General features: G+C 47.1%; 1 protein-coding gene across 2 annotated transcripts in view; it reads left to right on the forward strand.

The window, feature by feature from the left end:
• The window catches only part of TRERF1 (transcriptional regulating factor 1), a 521,224-nt gene that overhangs the window by 358,008 nt on the left and 135,723 nt on the right, over positions 1 to 27,493 (forward strand). For both annotated transcript variants that reach the window (XM_078649717.1, XM_078649716.1), the window contains exons 9-11: positions 13,816 to 13,882; positions 24,328 to 24,467; positions 24,834 to 24,937. In XM_078649717.1, coding sequence (XP_078505843.1) covers positions 13,816 to 13,882; positions 24,328 to 24,467; positions 24,834 to 24,937 — 311 coding nt within the window. The remainder of the gene's footprint in view (positions 1 to 13,815; positions 13,883 to 24,327; positions 24,468 to 24,833; positions 24,938 to 27,493) is intronic.

The raw sequence follows: 27,493 nt of genomic DNA on the forward strand, positions 1-27,493 counted from the left end.
CCACCCCGACGCTCGCGCGATGCGGCTGGGGGGTTCGGGTGACACCACCCACGTGGCTCCGACGGAGTCTCGGACGTCGCCGCCTGCCCCACACCTTCGGGTCCCTGGGCTTGACGCGACGCCTGAGGTGATCGAGCGGTACCTCATGGCCATGAGGTCCCTTCCTCCTCAGCCGGGTTCCGTGGCGCCTCCGGGCCCAACGGCCCCGGCTGGAGGGCCTAGCGGGTCGGGTGCTTCGGCTCCGACGCCGCCGGGTGCTTCGGCCCCGGCGCCGCCGGTGACTTTGGTCCCGGCGCCGCAGGCCCTCCCTGGATCCGCTTCCGGATCCGGGTCGTCGCCGGTCGACCTCACGACCTCACCGGCGCCGGCCCTGCGGGTGTCGCCCCCGGCGCCTGCTATGGACGCCGTCCCCGATCCTACCCTCGGTCCGGTTCCGGCGCTGGAGCTGCGCCGCTGGGCGCCGCTCTCGACGTCGTTTGGAGATTTCTATTTCCATGAACCAGCCCCATCTGTTGACCCTGAACTACAGGAGATGGGTGACGAGGGTGATTGGGAGGGGTCTGTGGACCCTCTGGCACAGGAGTGCCAGTCTCAACAGGACTGGACATATGAGCTTGGGGAGGCCAGTGGACTTGACACTTCGCCAGACACTGGATTTATCTCCCCTCCCACCGTGGCTACGGAGGAGGGGGCTGCTTACAGTGTAGTGTTGACGAGGGCGGACAAAGCCTTAAACCTTGAGCTCCCCGTCGTGGCCATGAGGACTAACCTCCACACTGAGGTCCTTAAACCGCAGGCAAGCTCCAATGAGCCTCTGCTGCCGTTTAATGAGGCCTTATGTGACGTTCTTGTGGGCACTTGGTCCAAGCCCGCCACAGATTTGCCTGTGGATAGGAACGTGGCCAGACGCTACCGCCCGGCCCCTTGCTTTTTGTCCACCCATCCCCGAGAGCCTGGTCATCCAGGCCTCCACTTCCCAGACCGCATTCCCGGCGGCTCCGCCCGATCGGGAATCCAAGAGGTATGAACAGTTCGGGAAGAAGGTGTTCTCGTCCCTGAGTTTGGGACTGCGGTCAGTTAATACCGCATGCCTCTTGGGCCGCTACACCCACACCCTGTGGGACACGGTCGCGGACGTGCTGCCACAATGTCCAGAGGAGGCCCGGGCAAAACTCACCCAAGCCCTTGCGGAGGGTCGAGATGCAGCGCGGTATTCCATCCGGTTTGGGCTGGATAACACGGACTCACTGGGCAGGGCGATGGCAACGACGGTGGCGGTTCGACGCCACGCCTGGTTGAGGTCTGCCAACTTTTCGGCCGATGTCCAGGCCACTCTTTTGGACATGCCGTTTGATGGCCGTCGCCTCTTTGGCGACAAGGCAGACCATGCGCTTGAGCGTTTTAAGGACTCCAGGGCTACGGCCAAGTCCTTGGGCCTCTCAGCTCCACGCCAGCAAACGGGTGCCTTTCGCTCTTTTCGTGGCCCCACACGTGCTGCCAGCCACGCGCCGCAGAATGTTCAACAGCGTGGTGGCGGCCGTGGAAACCGTAGCGGCGGTCAGGGACAACGGTGAGGCCAGTCCACACCTTCCCCCCGCAGCGCCTGCCTCAAAACCCTCCTAGTCCGTGCTTTCAGGCCCATGTGACGCCAGTGGGGGGGCAGGGTTCGCCATCACCTCTTCCACTGGCGCACAGGTGGGTGCTGCAAACCGTCCGAAGGGGCTACTCCCTCCCCTTCGAGGCGACCCCTCCAGCCATGCCACCGCAATTCCACCGCGTGTCAGGGGATCACTTGCAACTTCTGCAAGAGGAAGTCACGTCCCTCTTGGCCAAGGGGGCCATCAAGCGCGTTCCTGGGCCGGAAGTAGGGTGTGGTTGTTACTCCCACTACTTTCTGGTACCCAAGAAGGGCAAAGGAGGCCTACGCCCTATCTTGGACCTACGGAACGTCAACGGCTTCCTCTGAAAGGAGAAGTTCAAGATGTTGACTCTGGCTCAGGTCTTAGCTGCCCTGGACCCCGGAGACTGGATGGTAGCGTTGGACTTGCAGGACGCTTATTTTCACATCCCCGGCCCACCGGCGTTACCTGCGGTTCACGGTAGGCCATGAGAACTTTCAGTTTACCGTGCTCCCCTTCGGCCTTACCAGCGCCCCACGCGTGTTCACGAAAGTGATGGCGGTGGTCGCAGCCCATCTGCGCAATTAGGGGTGTCAGTCTTCCCCTACCTCGACGACTGGTTGTTGAAGGCGGGCTCGCCCCAGACAGTCATCAGCCACCTCCAGACTACGGCCGATCTCCTGCACCTGCTGGGGTTCTCCATCAACGTGCCGAAGTCACACCTGTGTCCCTCTCAGAAGCTCCTCTTCATCGGAGCGGTTCTGGACTCGGCGCAGTTTTGGGTTTATCCTCCAGAACAGCGGGTTTGGGATATTCAGGCTCTGATTCCGATCTTTCAGCCTTTATCCCGAGTCTTGGTCAGGTTGATGCTGCAGCTTCTGGGGCTGATGGCCTCCTGCATCCTTCTGGTGCATCACGCCCGGTGGCGGATGCGGTCTCTGCAGTGGGACCTGAAGTTTCAGTGGGCCCAGCATCAGGGCAACTTGTCCGACCATGTGTTGATCTCAGAGGGCACTGCAAGACAGTTGCAGTGGTGGCTCACGGACTGCGATTGGGTCAGTGGCAGATCCCTCTCCCTACCCCACCCGGAGCACGTAGATGTGACAGACGCGTCCCTCCTGGGCTGGGGGGGCCACATGGGAGAGGCGGAGATCAGAGGTCTCTGGTCTCAGGCGGAGTCCCAGCTCCACATCAACCTTCTGGAGCTGTGGGCGATCCGACTTGCACTGAAGGCATTCCTCCCCTCTGTCCGGGGGAGTGTAGTGCAGGTGTTCACGGACAACACCACCGCCATGTGGTACTGCAACAAACAGGGCGGGGTGGGGTCGTGGACCCTATGCCAGGAGGCTCTGCGCCTCTGGCAGTGGCTGGAACATCAGGGCGTGACCCTGGTGGTTCAACACCTGGCAGGTTCCCTGAACACCTGTCGGTGCATGATGGATCACGAATGGCGTCTGGACTCGGACGTGCAGTGGGGAGAGCCTTGGTTAGATCTATTCGCCACGGAAGAGAACGCGCAATGTCATCAGTTCTGCGCGTTGGAGTTTCCAAGGCGGCACTCGCTCGGAGACGCTTTTCGTCACGAGTGGAGTTGCGGTCTTTTGTACGCCTTTCCGCCTATACCACTTCTGCCCAGAGTGCTGAAGAAGATCAGGCGCGACCGGGCCCAGGTTATCCTTGTGGCTCCGGACTGGGCACGAAGATACTGGTATCCCGAGCAACTCAGCCCGTCAGTCGATCCCCCGATTCGTCTGCCTCTTCGGGAGGACCTTCTGTCGCAGCAGCAGGGGACAGTCCTCCACCCGAATCTGTCCAGTCTCCACCTACAAGCTTGGAGATTGAGCGGCGACAGTTGAGGCCATTTGACTTGCCTCCCGAAGTCTGTAATGTCATTCTGGCAGCGAGGCGTCCCTCCACAAAGTCGGTATACGCCTGCAGGTGGAACAGATTTGTGGTTCTCCTCTTCCTTCTTTCTCTTGCCCAGCAGGGCTCTGCTCTGGGCACTATCAAGGGCTACCTTTCTACCCTTTCCGCCTTCTTAAGGCTACCTGATCAGCCTTCCTTGTTCAAGTCCCCGATTGTAAATAGGTTTTTGAAGGGCATCACACACATGTTTCCTCCTGTTCCTTTCGTGATGCCACAGTGGTACTTGAATCTTGTACTCACCTACCTAATGTGTGCTCCCTTTGAGCCGCTCAATAACTGTCCTCTCCGTCTTCTACTTTGAAGACTGCTTTCCTGGTTGCCATCACCTCTGCCAGGAGAGTGAGTGAGCTCCAGGCTCTTTCTTCCACACCTCCTTTCCTCTCTGTCCATCCGTACAAGGTTGTGTTGCGGACGAGACCCTCTTTCCTGCCCGAGGTTGTCACGGCCTTCCACATCGGGCAGTCCATTACCTTGCCCACCTTCTTTCCGCCTCCGCATCCCTCGAAAGAGGTAGAGAGGCTCCACCGTCTGGACCCAAAACGTGCGCTCTCTCACTATCTGGATCGCACACGCCAGTTCCGGGTGGATGACCAACTCTTTGTTGGTTACGTGGGCGCTAAGAAGGGAAAGGCGGTGCACAAGCGGACCATCTCGCGGTGGATCATCTTGTGTATCCAGGCGTGTGACTCCTTGGCTAAGAAGGAACCCCCTGTTGGACTAAGGGCTCATTCACTCGGGCCACGGCGACTACCACTGCCCTGGGCCGAGGAGTGCCCTTGCAGGACATTTGCCAGGCAGCTACGTGGGCCTCGCTGCACACGTTTGCAAGACACTATTGCCTGGACAGCCAAGCCCGGAGGGGTGGCTTCTTTGGCCGTTTCGTCCTCCAGGACTTTCTGGTGTGAATATTGGTTCGCAGACCCATCACCGGGGTTGGTATTGCTGGGGTATCTATTCTAAGGTAAGGAATCTATCACTAACGTGTCTCTTTCAGATGCACAAGTTACTACTTGTGTAACGATATATCTGTAAGAGACATTAGTTAGTGATAGATTCCTTACTGACCCACCCATCCTCCCTGTTCTGCGAATCGATATCTAGGGTTAAGGTCATCCCCTTTCAGGGCCCTAATTTCATGGCACCAGTGTTGGTTCTATCATGGCTCTGCGTATCTGGCGCGGAAAAGCTGTGTATCAGAACTGACGTCAGCGCGCATGGGCGGTGTCTAAGTACTCCGACGACGTCATTCCGGCACTAACGACGCCGACGACGGCCGAGGCCTAAACACTTGAGGCACCGGCAATGGGGGTCGGTAACCGACATCAGTCGGTCGCACTTGGAACAGGGTTTAAACCCGGGCATCCCTACCGGCACCGTCGGAGTCGAAGACTCGAGTAGAGAAATGATCAAAAAGATCAAAAAGTTTAGTCAAAAAAGACTAAGGGGTAGAGCTTCTCCGGACCTGCGCTAGCTGGCGCGGAAAAAAGAAGCACTGACGTCAGCGCGCATGGGCGGCGTCTAAGTACTCCGACGACGTCATTCCGGCGCTAACGGCGCCGACGACGGACGCGGAGCCGCGGACGACGCCTGCCGGCGCGCAGGGGTATTGTTACGCAAAATTTTCCAGATCCAGTCTGACGCCTGGGGATATTCTAAGGTAAGGAATCTATCACTAACTAATGTCTCTTACAGATATATCTTTACACAAGTAGTAACTTGTGCATCAGATAGAGACTTAAAGAATCCTCACCTTAGAATGGTCTCCAGTTGGATACAGAAATGTTCTCATGAGCAGTACCCAATGCTAGTCAGTAGGAGGTGTTGTTCAATTCTGCTTGACATCGTCGTCATCATCCTCACTGGAAGTGACGTGCAGGGCCCATATAGGCACTACCCCATCGTGCTGATGTCCGTTCTTTTCTTGGTATGATAGGCCTAGCTTAGGGGACGAATAGAAGGGGTCTGTGGACCCTTATGAATACTAGCTAGAAGAGACAGAGGACTACTGGTTCGGGGATCTGGTAGATACCATAGGATTGGACACCTCCCCAGACACCGGTCTGGTCTCTCCTCTTACCGTGGTTACAGAGGAGGGTGGCTCTTTCACAGTGGTGGTGCAGTTGGAGGCTGAGATCCACCTTACGCTGCCCTCAGTGGCAGTCAAGACAAATGTCTTGACGGTGGTGCTTCAACCGGGATTTGCACCCACAAAAGCATTGCTCCCATTTATTAACCCCTTCCATGCTGGGCCGATTCTGCCGCTGTGTGGTAAACAAAAGAATAGGGCGGGCCGTGACGAACCCCAGCCGTCATCAGCACACGAGCACCGTGGAGCGTGACGGCTGGGGTTCGTCATCAGCATGGAAGGGATTAAAGCCATTACGGATGGCCTACTCGGGCCCTGGTCCAAGACCTGCACAGGGACACCTGTGCAGAGGACAATTGTCCACTGCCATCAACCCTGCCCCAGGGAACCTCAATTTCCTCACCCAGCACCCCACTCCAGAGAGCTTGGTGGTCCAGGCCTCCACCTCCAAAATTAACCCCAGGCACATCCCCTGTCACTTCACTTGACAGGAAATCCAAAAGACTGGATACCTTTAGGAAGAGAATGTTCTCGCAGCCAGACAGCCACTGCGGTCAGTGAACATCGCAAGCCTCTTTGGCGGAAACTCCCATACCATCTGCAACTCAGTTGTGCAAGAGCTACCCATGGTCTCAAAGGAGGCTTGAGCCATATGGTCAAGCAGTTGTTGATGGAAGGGAAGCAGCCAAGTTCACCATACGACTTGGGCTGAATACGGCCGACTCGCTGGGAAGAGCAATTTCATCATCAGTGGAACTTTGGCGCCGCACTGGCTGAGAACCACTGGCTTTTCAGGGGAAGTCCAGGCTTCGCTCATGGACATGCCCTTTGATGGCTGTCGGTTGTTTGGAAAGAAGGTAGACTTTGCTCTCGATCGCTTTAAGAACAACCGCGCTACGGACAGATTCATGGGCCTTTTCATGGCCGCATGCCAACCCCAGTCCTCCTTTCCCCCCTTACCAGGCCACGGAAAGGACCTTCCAACTGCGTCTTTACACGCCCAGCCACACCGGACAGCAACCCTCACAGTCGTTTTGTGGCCGAGGACGCAGTTCCCACAGACCACACAGAACAGGCAGCCAGAGGTCGAGCCAGTCCACCTCTCTCCTCCCTGGCAGCCATGGCCTCCAAACCCTTTTAGTGTGCCCTCTGACCAAATGGGCATCCAGTGGGTGGCAGGATATGCCATCACCTGCACCACTGCAGATCAATAACATCCGACTATTGGGTTTTGCAGCACCTTCAAAGGGACTAATGCCTACCCTGTGTGACAACTCCCCCCGATCAAATGCCACCGACTTATGACAAGCTGACAGAGGACAACCTCTCCTTGCTTCATCAGGCGGTGTTAGCTCTCTTGGCCAAGGGAGCTATAGAGAAGGTGCTGGTATCAGAAGTAGGTAGTGTTTGCTATTCCCTCTACTTTCTGGTGCCCAAGAAGGAAGGAGGACTTCGTCCTATTTTAGACCTGCGCCTTCTCAATCTCTTCCTGAAAGAGGAGAAATTTAAAAATGCTCATGCAGCCCTGTCTGCCCTGTACCCAGGAGACTGGATGTATCGCTGACTTGCAGGATACTTATTTTCACATACCGGTCCTGCCTGCCCACAAGTGTGGCTCATGGTAGCCCAAGCGCACTTTTTTTTTGTGCTCCCTATTGGCCTTACCAGTACCCCTTGGGTGTTCACAGAAGTGGTGGCGGAGGTTGCAGCTCATCTGCGGAGGTTAGGGATTCTAGCCTTTCCCTACCTTGGTGATTGGCTGTTTAAGGCGGGTTCGCCCCAGGCAGCCCTCTCCCATCTCCAGATTACAGTGAACATTCTGCATTCGCTGACGTTCATTATCAACATGCTGAAGTCACATCTGATTCCCTCTCAGACGCTCCCTTTCATCGGAGCTAGCTGCTAACTGGGAGAGGTGGAGTTCAGAAGACCAGGGTCTCCAGCGGAAGCCGGACTGCACATCAACATATTGGAACTCCAAGTGATCCGACTGACATTGAAGGCCTTCCATCCTTCTTTCAAGGGAAGGCTGGTTCAAGTGTTCACGGACAATACCACTGCCATGTGGTCCTGCAACAAACAGGGTGGAGTGGGGTTGTGTACCTTTTGTCAAGCGGCTCTGCGCCTCTGGACATGGCTCGAACATCAGGGCATCTCCCTGGTGGTCTCTTTGAAATTCAGGGCAGACATACTCAGCCTTTGATGCCTAACAGATCACAAATGACGTCTCCATCCGTTGGTGGTGAACACTCTCTTTTAAAGAATGAGGAGAGCCTTGGTTGTTCAGCTCTGTTGAATGCACAATGTCGGCAGTGTTGCATGCTGGAGGTTCGAAGGTGGCTCTCTCTTGGAAACGCTTTTCATCTTGAGTGGAGCTCTGGCCTCCTGTACGCCTTTCCACCAATACCACTCCTGCCCAGAGTTCTCAAGAACATTAGGAACGACTGGGCCTAAGTCTTTTTTTGTGACTCCAGATTGGACAAGGAGAGTCTGGTATCCCCAGCTGTTAAGCTTGTGCATAGGCTCTCTGATCAGGCTCCCTCTTTGGGAGGTTCTTCTGTCGCAGCAAGCAGGCAGGGTTCTGCACTCAAACCTGACAACGCTTCACCTTCATGCATGGATTTTGAGAGGCAATAGTTGACAGCTTTTGACCTTCTGCCTGTAGTCTTTAATGTTATCTTTGCAGTCAGGCGTCCCACCATCAAGACCGTATACCTCTGATGTTGGAGTCAATTTGTGGCATGGTGTACAGATAAACAAGTTCACCCCCCTATTGGCACCCCAAGTTGTTTTGTTTATACTTACTCTAGCCCAGCAGGGCTCTGCTTTGGGCACTTTAAAAGGATATCTTTCTGCCATCTGAGCATTTCTGCAGTTGCCAGATCCGCTATCTCTGTTCAAGTCCTTTACTGTACATAGGTTTTTGAAAAGACTCCAACACATGTTCCCACCTTCACGCTTCATCATGCCTTAGTGTGACCTTAATTTAGTCCTGACGTTTCTCATGTGTGCTCCTTTCGAGCCATTACCCAACTGCCCTATCGGGCTCATCACTATAAAAAAAACTGCCTTTCTAGTGACAATAACATCTGCCTGGACAGTCGGTGAGCTACAGGCTTTTCTCATCTCATCCTCCTTATCTTACGATCCATCCAGACAAGCTGGTTCTTCGGACTAAAGCATCCTTTCTACCGAAAGTAGTCACTCCCTTTCATGTAGGCCAGCCTATCACCCTACCTAATTTTTATGCTCCACCCCACCCCTCTAAAGAAGAGGAAAGAGACGTCTGGACCTAAAACGAGCATTGTTGTTCTACCTTGACCACACAAAATAGTTCAGGGTGGACAACCAACTCTTTGTGGGCTATGTTGGAGCCAAAAAGGGAAAAGGCAGGGCAGAAATGAAACATCTCATGATGGATAGTGCTCTGCATCAAAATCTGCTACACATTGACCCAAAAGCAACCACCTGAAGGTTTACAAGCTCATACCACCAGAGTCAAGGCTGCGACCACTCCTTTAGCTCGCGGGGTACCTGTCCTAGATATCTGTCAGGCAGCACCATGGGCTTCCCTACACACGTTTACGAAACACTACTGCCTGTACAGTCTGTTTCGCCGAGACGGATACTTTATTTCTTTAGTCCTGCAGGATTTCCTAGTTTAATTCGTGTCTCAACCATACCTCCGCAGGAGTATTGCTTGGGTTTCTATTCTGAGGTAAAGATTCTTCAGCAAGAAGTCTCTTTCAGATGAACAAGTTCCTTACCTTCGATCACATCTTTTCTTGTAGATACTCTACCTAGCCGCAGAGTCTTTACTGACCCACCCATCCTCCCTGCTCTGTGAACGGATTCAGAGTGAAGGGCTGCTTTTCTCTGAAAGGTCCTCGTTTCAAGCACCAGTAGTCAGTGTTCCGTGTGGCTCCACGCTTCTGGCGTGGAAAGTCACGAAAAGAAACGGACATCAGCATGCTAGAGTGACGCTTATATAGGCACTGCACATGTCAATTCCAGCAAGGACGACGATGCCACGCAGAGCCGAACTATGCCACCCACTGGCGCACGGGGGTACTGCTCACGAAATAATTTCCGTATCCAGTCTGACGCCTTGGGATTATTATAAGGTAAGGAATCTGCAGCTAGATACAGTCACTATCAGCTAAAGCATTACCAAAGGCAAGTAACTTGTTTGTTGATTGCCTAGCAAGAGCTACTTTGAACCACAAGGAAGCTTATATTTAATAACTTTCAAAGTAGCTGCCTCCGTTTCCAAAGTGAGAGTTCAGAAAATTCATGGGAAATGATGTTTGCATTCGGGTGCCTGCACGTACTGCATCCCCCAGAGATTTAAAGCCTTTCACTAAGCGGTGTCAATGTACACTAGCATAGCAAGCCTTTCCTTTCCCAGAATTAACTTAGTGCCAGTGAGTACAGAGTATTGGGCTTATGAAGTGCATGACATTGAACCAACACATTAGCGGTAATAGTAGTGCATTACTGGTTTACCGAAATTTCTTTCAGCCTCAGCATGGTGGTAGTGTAATTAAGCACACAAGCAGCACATTTCTTCAAAGAGACTCTACTAAGACAGAAACTTATCTGAGTAGCAAATACTGCCTCCTTCAAAATATAAGGATGTCCTTTAAAGCAGTAGAAATGCACTTTAACTCTGTAACATGCATTCAAATTATTGGTCCAATATTTAGCATTGCTTATGGCATAGCTTTTCCTCTCTCAATGACAGTCTGCACATTCTGCAGATGGATGCATTTAGTCATCCTTCAGCATAACAACCATTTCAAATTCCACCCAATCACCCACCTCCTTGCAGAGCTTAGTACTTTCATCCACCTTCACGTAACATATGGGGAGTTTAGAGGCACTGTCCTCACTAGCTCAGTTTCTCACTGACCAGCTTATCAAATGCTCGGGATCTGTAAGCCAAACAAGTTCCACAGGATCAGTTTGGTGCTCTTGACAGCCTCGATTCTGAATGCTATAAAAATGCAGAATATTGAGGTGATCAAGCTAGGTGACCTTTGAGTTGATCTGGTCTTTGGGTGCTGTTCTTTCGTTGGGGCGGGTCGCACCAGTTGTGTAATCTATGTGCTTCATGTGCATTGGAGTCCTCTTGTTGGGACTGTGGTTCCGTTGGCTGGTGGCCGGCCCTTCTTCACTGTGTGTTTTTGTTTTGGGTTATCTACACCAGGTTGGCCCTGAGATTAGGCCTTCTGTTTTTCTTTTTGGCTGCTCGGCAAGCCTTCTGTGGGGGTTTTTACCCTTGGCTCTTTCTGTTGTCCTCTGCTGTGGAAGTTGCTTCCTAAAAGGGTTCCCATGTCTTGGGACTTAACATACCCTATGTGGGGTAGTGGTAGCTGTTATATAGCTTGTTCTATGCTGGGGAGTTGTGGTCACCTTCGGGCCTCTGCTCTCCATGTCGTTTACGTACGTTGCAGGTGCAATTCCCTTATTGCTGGATTGGAATGCCTTGTTGGTGCCCCGGGGTGGCCTTCTCCAGGGTCGCTGTGCTGTTCGCCTGGTCTGCCTGCTGTCTGTGGCCTGGTGTCGTGGCTCTGGTTCTACTTCTTTTTGGGTTGTGTGTGCGGGCCCCTCTCTGAGATGTGTCCGGGCGCTTCTTCACCTTCATGTTCTCTGTCCTAGGGGCTGAGATGGATTTTGTGTTCCTCCCTCTTTCAGGCGCAGCCTGCCCGGTTTTCCTGGGTGCCCCAGGCTACTCTTTCTGCTTCCGACTGCTTTATTGCTGTTGGCGCCGTTCTGTCTGGTCTCCTAACTTCTGGCTGTGATGGGCCCAGCTGCCTTCTTTGCAGGGTGTGTTCCCGGTGGGTGGGGGGATTGCCTTCTTTTTCCCTCATCTCCTTGGAGCCTCTAGGTTGATCTTCTTCCTCTTCCTTGCCTGGTATGGGCGTGGGGTGCTTCGGCCTCCCCTTGCCCTTGTTTCCTCTGTTGAATGTGAACGGGCTTCCTCTTCTTTCTTCTTCCCACACCCCCCTTGGGGTCGGTGGTGTTCTGCTTGTAGGAGTTCCCCTTGCCTCGCCCTGTCCGTTGGACTAGTCCCCGGTGGGACCCTGTGTTATGTCCAGTCTGGTGGGTTTTTCTTGCAGACCCTCCTTCCCCATGGGTATGGCTAGGGTATCTATTCTACGTTAAGGAATCTGCGGCTAGTAGTTTCTATCAGATGTACGAGTTACTTACCTTCGGTTACGATGTATCTGGTAGAGACGATTCTAGCCGCAGATTCCTTCACCGCCCGCCCTTCCTCCCCATCATCACTGCAATACATCTGCCATTCTTTAAAATGATCGTCCAAAAAAATCCAGCCCGGATCAGCAATGTCTACCCATGCTAAATTACTTCTCTAATGATCCAAAAAACACAAATCAATAAATGAAAATCCCTGGACAACAATTTTGTTACGGAGGTAAATCAGGGCCAGGATTTTATCTTTTTTATCACATCCATGACATTGGCTCAGTATTTCTCAAGAGTGGGGCAGTTGCCCATCATATGAATGAAATCAGCAACTAGCTTACAGCATCTCAGGCATTGAGTGTACATCTTTCCAATCTTGAGTTGTCAAATAAGCTTTTTGTAGTATGTTAAACTTTATGTAGTTAAGCCACGTATTTTGTGAAACTCTGTTAGGGTACTAAGTAATTTCTTTCCATTTCTTCTCAGTAAAACACTCTGCTTCCCATGACTCCCTGAGCAAGTCCAGGGTGCATCACTGTATATTTCATGAGCTGTCTAATTAGTTTCCCCGTGTTGGCCATAGTTTGAAGAATTGTAAGGGTTCAAGTGTTTGTTGCTTCTGTTGACAAATCTGCCATTGCCTATGACTGCTTTGACTATTTTTCTACATAATAACTGCCTCGTCTGGAGGTCATAGTTATCTTCAAGAATATCAAAAGTAACCATAGTGCCTTTTTGAACAAGCCATCCACCGTAGTGAAGTCTCCTTCTGTCTAAGGTGCAAGGCTCCTTGGTATGATCCAACCTAATTGTGTGGTGAGACCAATAAGTGAGGAGAGACCTATGAGTAGTATGACAGGTGCTTATGAAGTCACCTCCTTTGTTAGGTTGAAGGTTCACTGTAAGCACAAGAGTACTGTGCTGACAATTGCCAAGAGGCCAGGATGTATTCTTGCTTTAGGGATGAAACTTTGCATGAGTTCCCAACCATGGGTGTGCTTTTGTCAACACAGTTCTGAGAGCAAATGACCACAGAACTATTAGGTTACCCTCCACAAAATCCCATCCCCCCCATCCCCTCCCGAAAGCTGTAGCTTTCCATCTTTCAATGTGCCTTCTCAAGGATTGTCACTCACTGTAGTGGAACGGGCACTGGCTTTTGGGATAGTAACTCCAGTGTAGCCATCTCATTACACATCTCTTGACAGATTCGAATCCTTTTTAGCCCTTGCATCTCCTCCTTTTTTTTTTTATTTAATTGAAACTTTTTTTTCTTCTGAAGTTATAACAGAAGTCAAATATTAGGACTTTTAGCCCACCTTTTGAAAGCTGGCAGAATTCTGCAACAAGCAAGCAGACACAAAATGATCACAGTTAGGAACATATCATACCAAAACAACCTTCAAACAATTGTTAATGGGTAAGATACTTCACCCGTTATGAGGATATTACAGTAGCTGTGTTCTGTGGCCTTACAGTGACATGATAACACTGTTTTAAGACAGAAAACACCAGATGCCACTTCCGCTTCAAAAAGGTCCACAAAACCATCAAGAAATCACAATCTGCTTAGCTCAGTTCTAGGAGTGGTTCTCTGGTGCTTCGTTTGTATTTAATGATTGAAGTACTGTTAGTTGTCAAGGTCAGTGCAGGGGCATACACCGACCCAATACCCTGTAATCCTGAAAAATTGCATTACATCTGTAAGAAAAGTTACAAACCTAAGTGTAATGTTCAACACATCATTCATATTCCTCCAACAAATGAACAACTCATCAAAGAACACAAATGTCTATACTCATCGTTGATAGAGTAGACATCTTAAACAGTAGCCCCAAGAGGTTGCAAGAGATTTGCAGAGACATTGTTTAGAAAATAGTTTGAAACTGCATGTGACTATATTCCTTATAATTGTGTACACATTTTCTTCTATTCTGATACTTCTGTACTTGGAATTTTGTTTTCTTCTTTCAGATAGTTTAGATGGTGGAAACATTCCTGTAACCCCGGGTCATGGAGAACAAACTTTTGATATTGAACCGTAAGTTCATTTTAATACAGTTATTAAATAACTTGCAGTGTTATATGTATTTCTATGTTCTATATCACCAACTCAAATGCTTTGTACTTCTCTGTATTGAGAAGGCTTGGGAGAAGCAGAAAGTAGTATAATTCAAAGGGTGAAGAAGAGAGCCATTGCCTTGACCTCTTAGCAACATTTGCTTTGTATTTATTTCCACTCAGTGGCAATTGTTCTCCTTTAATTTAAATTCTGTTTGAAGTACTTCTATTCGGGTTTAGACATAAACACATCTGAAGCATAATAATATAAACTAAGCATGAAATGGTTCCTCTGTCATCGCCATTTTACTTAAAACAGTATGAAATATACAGGCATCTCAAGGCTCCTTTTAGGAGGCAGTATTTCCAAACAAGGGGGTGGGGGGTTGAGTTGGTGGGACAGGAGGCAGAGGAGAGGTATGTGCTATGAAGTATATTCATTTTTTTTTCACTTTGTTTTTATTGAAGAATTGTGCAGTCATCTGTATACATCCCGGCGCACGTGGTTACTTACACTGGGCGAGATTGACACAAAAATGGTCTACATACAGCCGAGTGACCTCCCAGTCTCTGCACCTCTCCCAAAAATAACCTGGGAGTAAGTTCGCGGTAAACATCATAAAGTACATTTCTCCGTGCCAGATGTATTGAACAAATCCCATGGAACAAAGCAAGTGTAACAATAACACAAAAATAAGAACAGAATACAGAACCAAAAACTCTGATAGCTATTGGCGGTGGTGATACAACCTATACTTTCTCGAGTCATATAAGTGGTCTTTAATACATTCTAAAGGATATTAATTTAACTTCTATTCTAGTTGGTTTTCAACTAGACCAGAGAATGGTCACACTATACAACCAGGCAGAATAACAACAGAGTACAGGCATTACTCAGACAGACTTTGAAGAAAGGCTTGCTCCTTGACCCTTACGATAAAGTAGACATTATCAAACTGGGTTTGGCCAAATTGTGAAATCTACTTGGTCTGTCACTGTCTCTAAGATCCCTTGTCTTCAGTCACTGCATGCTTGATACATATGTTTATATTTAGTTGCAAAGTATGCATTTATTAGCAGTAGTCAACCACGCAGAATGGGATGGCTATATATTTAGTTAGCTGTATATTACATTTCATATGCATATAACAATGGTTTCACAGTTCTTATACCATTGTTAAATATAGTTGTTGTTTCTAGTTGCAGTGTGAGGTGGATTTTTGGGTGACAGACAGAGATTGACCCAGCCACACATGGCAGCTATCCGGCTCTTCTGTTGTCGGTGATATGATTGCTAGAGCTTCTCGGTACTCAACAGTTTCAAGTACTTCAGCTTTGAAATATACCTACTTTTGGGCCCTGATACGGTGGAGGAGGTACTCCTCCTCAAACCTCGCACTTGGCTCCCACTCCTGCCTCATAACTACAGACTGTTGAGTTCCTAGGACACCGGGGGATCTCCTTCTGCTCTCTTTCTGTGCCATGCAACCACTGCTAACCTATTGGTACAGTCTATATTTAAACAAGTACGATGGGGCGAAAAAAGCATTGTGCTGGAAGTGTCTAAAGTATGGAATACACTTCCACTCAGTATAAAAAAGCATCCAGTCTCCTTGCTTTTAGGAAGGCTGTAAAAACATGGCTATTCAGGTCTTGGTAACTCTTATGACAGTCCTAGTCTTGACACTCGCAGCCGATACGGTACAGCGCTTAGACGCCTCCGGGCAATAAATCGCTTTATAAATCCAGTTAACTTAACATAACTGTCATCTCTCTGGTCACGTGGTAAAATAGGCACATATCCCATGGCTGCCTGGGGAGGAGGCTTGTGGTTGCGGAGGAAGGGCAGGAGGTGAACTTTTAACAGTGCTTTGAATCCTGACCTAGATAGATCACAACCTCTACTCCCCTCTGCTCCATCTGTCCAAAATACATAAAACCTATCCTATTGGCTAAAGCAGTGCTAGAAGATGCATGGCACCATCATAACCCTCATACTAAACTCTATTAGTTCTTTTTGGCTGTCCATAACTTGTACATCCATCTGGATAGAAATGTATGTTCAGACACGCTTTATCCATTAATGATCTCTGGGCAGGGAACTACCTGACCATAACCATCTGCTAGTATGCTTGGAGTGGGGTAAAATTCTTTCATTTATACCCAGTTGCCATCTACAGCCTACATCCTTGGAAGACCCTGTTTTTCAAAACACTGTGGCATAGAATATTCATGAATACTTTGACACTAATGATGCTATTGCATCCTCCCCAGCTATTGAGTGGAAAGTTCTTAAAGTAGCTATTCGGTCACTCTGCATTCAGATCATGGTAGGAGGCTGAAGCATGTTGGAAAGGGAACTGTCATTGACCCAGGAGCATGAATCGAGACTGAACAACACCCAGTAGAAGATCCGCGGTTGTGGAATTCCCTTAGAAGACTGCGTGAGATAGAGGCAGAATTATTAGAGCGATTGCGATGTCTTTATTACACCACCTACATGGCCCGATCCCATTTAGATGGCAGTAAACCTGGAAAACTGCTGGCCTGGCTTATTAATAACGAGAACAGACCAGCTCCTTTATTCTCGCTTTCGGACTAAAAAGGGGACATCATATACTCTTAGCAGGCTTCTTATCACTCCTTTTGTGTTTACTCTAGTGGGCTCTACAGGACTGATCAATTGCCCCCAGCCTTTTGGATGGCCTAACCTTGCCCAAAACGTCTGCAGTTTTCCGAGACTTGATTGATGCCCTCATAACAATTCAAGCTATAAGGAAGGCCATCTTCGATCTAAAACATGGTAAAATCCCTGGCACTGATTTTTATAAAAACTTACGTGAGGGATATAGCCCCCAAATTAGCTCAGCTGCAGTAGATGAAGGAAAACAACCCCTCATTCTCTGTGAGGCATCTCTGGTTTTAAAACCTGATATTGATTCACCGGAACCAGTTTCCTACTGACTAATTCTAATTCTCACTACAGACTACAAGCTCCTTAGTAAGATTCTTGCAGATAACCTGCAAAAATATTTTCCCACATGATCCATTTAGACCAAAATGGGTTTATCCCTGAGGGTAATATGTTCCAGAATATTAGAAAGCCCTATAGGGTCATGGAAGCAGCTTCCGCAGATTGGCCTACAGTAGCCTGCCTCGTCTTAGATTTAGAAAAGGTGTTTGACACCTTGAGCTGGAGCTACCTTTTTTGGTACTAGCTGCCTTTGGGCTTCGGCCCGTACTATAATACGTATCAAGTGTCTACACGGCCCGACAGCCAGATTCTGACTGGGCAAGCTAATTTCAACTCCATGGACAATAAAAAGGGGAACCTGACAGGGATGCCTCCTTTCCCACCTCCTTTTTGTGTTGACCACGGGGTCCCTGACGGTGCCGATGTGGACGATGGGGGAAAGCTTAGGGAATCTCATTGCATGATAGGGCCCATGACATTACACTATACACAGATGGCGCCCTTTTGTACTTGTGTGACCTGAAGGATGGCTATTCCAGCATATGCAGCCTCCATGGAAAATTTAGAAAGTCCTTGGATCTCTTTGTTAATTGGTAGACATCTTGTCTATTCACGTTTAACCCTACTATTCCTCCAATGAGAATTGACTTATAGACCAAGTCCATTTCCTAGGAGACCTTATTTTGCTATTTAGGAATCCAAGTTTGTCATTCAGACTTACAAGATGGCATCCTGGTCTGGGCGCTGGCTATACAGAGCCATCCAAAACCGTACCCAAATCTCACTTCAGAAACTGCGAGATACGTGGGAACTATAAAATGGCACTACGCTCTAAAGAATGATGCACAGTACTAGAATACCCACATAAAGTCTTAGGCAACTCAAGATTCAAATTAATACAAGTTTATTCCACAAATTTAGTTTATCCTAGGTAGGATACCCATTTGCTAGGAGAGTTCCTTATTTCGCTATTTCAGAATCTGAATTTATCATTCGGCCTGATGCCTACAAAATGGCAACCTGGTCCTGGTGGTGGGCGCCCACAGATCAATTGTTGCTTTCTGGAGATCACTGCCACTATCAGTTATAGGGTGTGTAGAGTTATCAAAAATGGTGATGCTCCCCCACCTCCTATATTTACATTAGTAAACATGCCATTGTTTCTACCTCACAAATTATTTTGAGAATTGGATGCTGTCCTAGTTGAACTTATTAGGCACAGGCACACAGCACGTCGCAGAGTTGTGCAGACTAGACATGGGGTTCCAGTAGATTGAGGCAGCCTAGGAGCCCCTAATGTCAAGCATTATTATCTAGCAATGCAATTACAGTCGGTAACTCACTGGCTCTCAGGCCACTTACTAGAAGAAATAGGCACCTGCGATAACGCTCTACAACACATAGATATATACGCGCTGATGCTTCTGGGCTCTAGGCATCTGGGGCACCCTCGCCTGCTATGTGTGGCACTGCAATGCCTTACCAGAAATCTCATTTATGATTTCTCATGAAGTTAAATTACATGCCAAACTTGATCATTTACATTCCTCGTAATTTATTATTCATCTAAAAAGTGCCAAATGAATAAAAAAGTGAAGACGGCGCCGTGCTCATAAATGCAATGGTGAAACCATTAAAATATGACAGCATGGGTATCTACAACTTCAGTATGCCGCCAACTGTAAATATCTATTCAAGAATAGAAACTATTCCATATTGGACATTCCCCACTCCACTTTTGACGTTTCAAACCACAAACTAATTTTGGTGGGCCTCTTCAGGTCAAAAAGACAGTCTGACAAAACACCTCACAGCTGTATGTATTCTGCACCTTTAGCGGTCTCTTAATGGGTTCAACAAAGTTCCCTGCTCCTGAGGGCAAAAACGTCTGCCGTGGATGCCAGTAAAAATGGGCCCGGTATGAGAGCTTTCCCGCGCTGGCTCTTCTGAGTTATCTCAGCCTCCGGGCACTATTCCAAATGAGATCCACCGATATACTATTAAATTCCGAAAAAGCCGCTTTGGAACTTATATCGGTAACTATCAATCTAATCACTCATTAACAAGATAGACGTTTATCCCCCAATAACAAAAGGGGGTACCCTCTCAATGTATTTGCAGGCCTTCAGTGTCTACAGGAACCATTGAACAACCCTGAGGCAAGGGAGACGCCAGGACTTTGACCAATGAATCTTCAACCTGGAGCCTACTCTAAAATCACACAGGATACAGGAGCCAGGCAACAGATGTCTCTCAATAAAAAAAGTAGATCATCAGCGTAGAGGGAAATAATGTGCCAGGTGTCACCCAAGGGAATGTCTATAGTTTCCACCATCTGATATATTTCTGCTGCCAATGGTCCATATCAAATGCAAATAATAAGGGGGGGGGTGGGGGATAACCCTGAGGCATCCCTCTGCGCCCCAGTAATGAGTCAGAAATAAGTTATTCCGAACCGACAGTGAGAATCAGGGAAGTACTTGTGCATGACATTAGTCCAGTTGTAGGCAAAGTTACAAGGCTTAAATCAGCTCTTACTCCAGATTTAGCTAAACTCTGCTGTACTTCTCAATAGAAGAGGTAAGAAACAGTCTAACCCATGCTATGCATGAAGTAGTATTGGTCTGGGCAAATTTGATGCATGCTGAGGTTTCAGGCAGAACCTTACGAGAGGGCCTTTTTTAAGGCTACAAACAATATGAACTAAGCCACATGGCTTTCTAGATTCACCTTCCTGGAAGAGAGCAGGCATCTTAAAAGTAAAAGACGTCCTGCTCATCATGACCTTCAAGCACATTCATGAAATAAGAGCGACATCCTTATTATTGGAGGAAAATCATTTTTATGTATACAAGTGCTAACCATTTAAACAAGTGTCAGAAGTCCCTGCCGTGTCTCCTTTGAAATCAAATGTGCTGAAGGGGGAGTTAAACCTCCCATGTGGTATCTGTGCTTATATTTTCCTTCACGTCCCACAAATATTTGCACAGCTTGCATTATACCTTCTCTTCTCTACAAAATTGGGTGTGTTCTGACAAATAATTATTCGAGATCCGGGGGAAGCCTGTGATGTGTTTTTTTTAAATGAAGAAGTAATGTTAAGGTTAATCCTTTTAGAGACTGTTGCGAGATACCAAATGTGAATACTTTGCTACACTATAGCTGGATCTCTTTTTCCTTTTATATTTTGCACATAGATATGCATTGATTACACTATTGTCTTTCCGCTTGCTTGACTCTAAAAAACAAGCTTTGGCAAAGTCAATAGGGCACGCCTTTGGTATTTATTGTCTTTGCAGTGGTTTCTGATGGATACTTCTGACCATAGATTCCTCCCTTGTAGAATGTCCCCAGTGGCGGACTGGATCTGGAAGACCTTTCAGCATAACCTCTGCACGTCAGCAGGTGGCGTTGTGTGACTCAAGGACGACTCTGCTCCGCCCCGGAAGAGACGGCTGTACCACACACAAGCAGAATGACATTAGATCCTTTCACTCTGCACCTTCGTACATGAATCTGTACTTAGCTCCAAATCTTTTCTTGTCAGTTGACGAGCCTTTTTGTCAAACATTTTTCAAGTGCGCGTGGGCGTGTCCCTCATAAAACGACAGGATTTCAGCCTTGTAAGGACTGTCGCAAAAAATATCTACTACAGGTCTTCATGAGCGACGCCACAACAGATTGAGGCATTCAAGGAGACCATGCTCTGGTTCTTTGGCTCCCCAATGGCGTGCCTTCGGCCCGCAAATCAGAGGAAGCCTATGGTCGTGTTACTACTTGTAGGTTTGTAGGTTCATCCACAGATTTAGCGCAGGCTTCGGAGCCGACTCCACACCTGGCACAACGATCCATGACAGTTCATACCGCGTTGATGCTGGCACTGATGCCACTGACAATGGAGGAAGATGTCGATCCTATTGTCCTGTCTAACACCAAATCCAATCCATCACAACCTTCAGGGAAGCCATGTTCCAGCACAGTTTCAACAGACCTAGCCCCAATACAGTTTGACTGACAAAACAACCCTTGCCAAAGAGCTGCCCTCTAGTACTCCGCCATTGTTTCAGATCAGACTCTGGCCAAACCCACCACCTTTTGACAATGATGGTGACGATGATGAGGATGAGTTTGTCCCTCAGCATGATGATGACAATTTTTATATGGACCTACAAGAGGTCAGTGGGTTGAACAGCTTCTCTGACATGGAGTTAGACTCACCTCTTTGCCCTTTCAGGGAAAAATAGCCTTTGTTCACCATGGTCAATAGACGAGTGGCAGAGGTTTTGGATCTTGAGTTACCACCCGGTGGTGTGAAAATCAACTGATGATCTACAGCAAGTTAGCAAATTAACATAGCACCTTAGTGCAGACTCATACAAAACAATTGTTCAGCGGTTCAGGTTTCCACAATGTTACTGGACTGGTCTAGTGCTTTGCCACTCTCCTCAAACTCCTGCTAGATCTGGGCCCAACCATTAAGATCTCCTATCAATTTAGCATGAGTGCATACTGCGACCATTCTCTGCTCCTTCGGCAACTCCCCTCACTTCCTGACATTTATCTTAATCATGGTCTGCGGGGAGGTACACATATATAGTAATATGCTTTCTGGCCAGAAGAATGTACTAGGCTACTAATCTATATTACAGTTGTTCTTCTAAGGTCTTTAGTCTAGCCCTATAATGCAGTACCTGACTGAATATTGTGTCACACTTTGTGCAGTTTTTTGTGGTCTTTTCCACTATTGCTTCCCATAACCAGCAGCAAGACCATATCATATGCTTAAACTGGCCTTCGTATTATCACATCTGAGACAAACCTCTGGTCTATGTGGGTAGGTCATGTACATGATAACTGGTGTATAATGTACAAAACCTGCCATTGCATACGTTTGAATCCAGCATTAATTGTGCATTACATAGTGTATACAAACACTCTATCCCACTCTGCATCAGTTAAGGAGTACCCCAAGTGTTTGCCCTATCAAACTCTTGCATGCAGAGGTCTTAGCTAATGTTCACCTTTTAGAGCTTAGTAGCGCAAAGAGATATAGGACCCACCCCACTGGAATTGGATCAGTTCTGACCGTAGAGTCAGGATGCAGGTCAAACTATGCCAAACCTTCCTATTCACTTTTGCCAGTGGTGCGAAAAAGTTCTTTGAAGAAAACTGACGTAGGCGCCCGCCGGGGTGGGGCTTATGTGACCTCGCTGACGTTACGTACGACGACGACGCCTGGGCGGAGTTGCGTGATGCCGCCCCGCCTTAGGCACGCAGGGATGCTGTGGCAAAAGGTTTCTGGATCCAGTCTCACGCCTGGGGATAATTCTACGTGAAGGAATCTGCGGCTAGAATCGTCTCTACCAGATACATAGTTACCGAAGGCAAGTAACTCGTACAACAATCTGTGATATTGCTTGTGGCTTACAGCCTCATCCCAGATAAAAGTGCAATTAAGTTTTACCCTCTTGGATCTCACCATATCATGACACGAGTATATACCAAAGCTTCACATCTCCATGACATTCTTGAGAGCAGTCTAAACTCCTGATTGGGGGAAGGTTCGTCGAGCCAATGTACCAAGTGTAGCATCTGAGCAGCCATATAATAACATTCTAGGTCTGGAGATTCATTCCACAGCTCTCACATGATGATTTATTTACCTCAAAACTAGCCCTTAATTTCCTGTCTGCCCAGATTACGGACACAAGCTGAATCCACTCGTTGAATATACTTGCAGGGAGCTCAAATAAATTCCCATGGAATACTTGAAGATATTACTATAGAATTATGCTGCACAATGCTGCGGACAGTCAGTCATCCAATGAAGGACAACTGTTAGACTCAGTTCCAAAGATAACACTTCCCTTTTTTAATCTACTACCTTAATTGGTAACTCAGATTTAGCACTTGTAGTGCTATGGTCCAAATGTAAGGAATTACATTAGCATTCTCTTCCCTTTATTTAGTGCCTAGTCTGCTGTGTAGTCATCAGATTTTAGACCCTTTGGCAGATAGTATTTTATTGATTTACTAAATGATCACACTATTAACCTTCACAAACTGCTTAAATCATTAATGCCTTACTTTTTCATATGAAGGACATGGTATGGTAGCAGGCATGTAGAATAAAAGCAGAATCTGTAGTGTGAAATTAAACACACCAAAAAGAGTTTAGTAGTTTGTTGCAAAAAATATATTATAATCAGTTTAATGTAAATCAGATTTAAAAATGCATTAGATCAGAATGTGTAGAAACAGAAAGAGTCTTTCTTCCTTGAAATGACCTATTGGTGAAAACAAAATGTTGCTTCATTTTAGAAAAACAGAACATAAGAATGAAATATGTTTATATAACAGCTGTAATCATACTCTGTTCCCTGCCTTTCACCATAACTGCTGGTTCTTGCGCCAGGCATTAGGAAGTAACTACTCAACTGCGATACCTTTTTAAACATGTAATTTGTATTGGCATTTATCAAATACATGCATCAATCATTTCAGAATGGGACATTAAGTTATTTTCTGAACACATCCCAAATTTAATACAATGACTTTTCTCCTGCATCCCGGTCCCCAGTTTAATGTCTGCAGATCTTTTCTTTTTCGTTTTTTTGCAGATTTATATAGAGCGAACTCGACTCGAAGGTGTTGGAGCGCTTTACATGATACAACAAGAAACAATGCCAGTACTGATTACTATTCAAAATTATTAACCCTAAATGCATAGACCATACACATTTGGAAGCTCATTAGTAGCTTTTTTTTATCTTTCATGAGCACCAGTTACATTACACAAGGACACATTCATTATTTTTTTGGGTAGGCACGGGGAGATTAAGTGATTTGCTCAGAATCACAGGATGTGGAGTCAACCCCGAGACTCGAACCTTGGTTTCCCAGCTCCAAAGTCGGCAGCTCTAGCCGTGAGACCACATCCTGTCCCTGATCTTGCGGGTGTGCCCCAGGTCTTACCATCTACTGTATGAATTGAGTGTGAGATCGATCTGTCAAGGGTGACCCTTGAGCCTTCCCACCAGATATCGGGCTTAGTTACTATCAAAAGCTCTGGAGTCCACGGGGTAATTTGCACCACCTCTCTATGACTGCGTGCTAGTCGGGGTATACTAGATATGCCATGTGATAAAAACTAACCAAACCCATAATTTTCAAACTACTGTCTCGTGGAAATGTGATTCTCTAATTCTGTCGTAGGGGGTCATGGCGCCCGCTTCTGCGGAAGGGGTGGGGCATCTGCTTCACTGTAATAACTTACTATAGTTGAGCACCTACATCATTTTCCTATTACAGGTAACTGGAGACGTCACAACACAAATGTAATAAGGAAATCATAAAGCAACATTTATTCAAGCTCCAGTGTATTATAAAAATATTTCCATTTTTTTGGGCAGCCAGTAAACAGTAATTCTATCACAATTTCATCTTGTCAGGCGCATCAATATTGGACCAAGGTTCCAGGCTAAAATCCCTGAGCTTCAGAGCCTTTCCTTCTTGGAGATGGAAGAGCACAAGGCGACCCTTGTTTGGAAACCATTGACAGCCCTGGAAAGCAAAGCGTGTCTACAGCGAGGTGTGTGTCCTGTGTGTCCTGCATTATTTTGAGGTTGAATAGAAGAACATGTTCTGGCTATCATAAAGTTATAGTGCGTTTTATTCGCTGGCCAAAATCAGAGGACTGAGAAACGTGGGTAGATAATAATGGATGTCAGGTGGGACTGTATGAATGTGTATATTAATGGTATATTAAATAAGATAAGTAGAATCATTTATAGGTAGTTAAGTAGAATAATTTATAATCTTTTAGCATGGAAATATGAATACATACATAAAACATATCCAAAATATAACATCTAAAGACATTACTGTTAATTTAAAGGATTATTTGTGTGCTGATATACAACAGTGCTCACAGGTTTTTCACTTTCATTTCTAACAGTGAAGGATTTCTTGAACATGTCTTCTTCAAGTGTATTGCCTGGCGGCGGAACAAATTTGGAGTATGCTCTGCACTCCCTTTTTGAAGTCCATGGAGATGTTATGGTAAGAAAAAAATGATATTAACAAGTCATTGACAAAACAAGCGCGTCTCGATTTTTTTAGAATTGAAAGAGCATTTTCCTTGACTTATGGTTGTGCTTGTGAGAGGGAGTACGGGCATTGGCTATGGGTTTGAATGGGTGGGTGACAGGAAGGGCGGGTTTATGACCCTTGGCTTTTAAAGCACACTGGGATAGTTGCATTGGTTAGTACGTGATAGAATTTAAAGACCAGGGACCTCATTGTCGGCGACTTTGTGTAGGGCAGCGCAGCAACTCAGCTTGCTGCACTGCCCTACGCCAAAGTGAAAGGGCAGGAACGCACCATATTTATGCAATACGGTTCATTCCTGTCCTTCCCCCTGCGCTGGCTCTGTTTCAGCAGCCTAGTCCCAGCGCGCGCCTGTGTTGGCAGAATTGTTTTTGGGTGGGAAGCTTCTAGCACAAAAACAACCCTGAGAGGTGTTTTCCTCTTTGTATGTGAGCTACAGAAAGCAGCACACAAACAAAGAAAAAAAATCAAGGAGAAATAAAGTTATTTCTCCTTGTTACGTCTCACCTCAAGAGGCGTAAGGTTTTGGTGCTTCCCCAGGTTTACATGCTCTCGTAAATCTGGGGAAGTGTCAAAATCCATGGAACGCCTTCTGAGCTCAGAGTAAGGCCTCGCAGTGATTTGCGCTGCCTTGCTTTACTCAATATCTATGATATCATTCAAAGCTGGCCATAGTGGCTTTTCGTGGCCTCATATATATGATATTGTGATTTGCGCCGCTGGTGCTTCAGAAAAATTACACTCTGGCGGTGCAAGTGGCTCATAAATATGACCCGGGTTTAGGAGTTGCCCCGCAGAAGAAATTATGCATAACAGTGCACTTGAAATCACGTTAGGTCCAATTGGTTACATTCCAGTAGGTTAATACTTTACAGTGAAAGACTGAAAGAGACCACCTTTAGGTTTTAGGTTACATTTCATTCTCTCAAATGGGAGTGTGAGTACTTCCCAGTTGATGCTTGGTTGTCGCCCTGCCCACAGAAGCGCCACCATGTATGATCTAAGTTGTCGCCAACACACAGGGGGAGCGCCAGCAGCAGATTAATGAACAAATATAGGGATTTGGGCAAACAATCATCTTCGCTAGGGCTAGTCTCCCAGCCATGGAGAGCGGAAGTCTCGACAAGGTCGTCACCAGTCCCTTTAGCCAATCCATCAGGTGCCCAGAGTTAGACTTCCAAAGGTCATCAGAGTTACGGCTCAGCTAGGCCCCCAGGTATTTTATTGGTCCAGTTGATGTTAATTCGAGATAGCCCACCAAATATAATGAATTCCTTTATTATGGGGTCTAGATGTTTTGCGGGGGTGTTTGATGTATAAGGTGACATCCATAGATGCCAGCACGACACAGGTGTGAAAGCCAGGTCGCGATGGGCGTGATGTTGTTGGACCCTAGCCTCCAGGAGCTCCATCGCGATGCAAAGAAGATGGGATTGGTAGGACATTTCCTGGAGACAAACCACACTGCTTCAAATCTTAAATAGATAGGACTCAGACATGTCAGGAGCTATAATAATGTCGAGGCAATACTCTTGAGCCTGGAAGCCAGATGATTTTACACTTAATTATATCTGAAAATGGCCTGAATGAAATGTCTTAAATGGAAATATATTCTCATAAACTCAGCCACTAGCAGGTAAAAACTGCAGAGCACACTACCAATTTATATCCTCAGAATCCAAACAATGGTGTCCCGGTAATTGCCGTGGACATAACAAACCACAAAAGGCCAAGCATTATTCCAGTGGGCAACAAATTGTTATGAAGTCACAGTAGGGTACATCTCAAAGCCTCCTTTCTGGTAGAGAAATTTCCCAGCCGGCATCTCCCTGACCTTTGTCCTTAAATATGGCCATGCCCAAATTACCATAGAAAATGTGCATACCTCCCAACTAAGTGCAAGAAAGGAGCATAATGAAGAAACGGTGGGGAAAAGTTACGTGCACCCACAATCAGTTAATTGCATCTTGTATCCTATTAATTAATGCAGCAGAAATCACTCTACCGATCTGGCAGGATTATTTGTAGATCAAGCTTCCACATACAGCAGAAAAAACGGACACTACGAGGCAATAAACACATCCTCAACCCACAAGGTATTCGTGTTACTCCATAATAATATTGACAACTGTTAAACTATGATACTTGCAAGGCATACAACAAATTAGGACCTTTGTTTCCATTACACAGAAAACGCTCACAAAACTTCAAAGTCAGTGAATGCTGATCCCCTTGATTGTACTGGTGGCAATACAGAGTTTCCATTATTCGACATTCCTCTGTTTAGAACTCTGCTACACTCTTCACTTAAGAGAACATACTGCATGGGTACTCGCAAACATGTTCCCAAGGGCCGCAAAGTTTGGTCTGTGATCTGACCGAGAACCGTATATTTTGGGATCCTAGGCAATTGTTTCATTTCACTTTCACTCCTTTTTCTTTTATTAACACATATAAGAGGACCTCGACATACATGACTTCAGGATGTGCGCTGAACAAAACCTTCTC

This window comes from Lissotriton helveticus, chromosome 6 (assembly GCF_964261635.1).
Source record: "Lissotriton helveticus chromosome 6, aLisHel1.1, whole genome shotgun sequence".
In the NCBI taxonomy this organism is placed as follows: domain Eukaryota; kingdom Metazoa; phylum Chordata; class Amphibia; order Caudata; family Salamandridae; genus Lissotriton; species Lissotriton helveticus.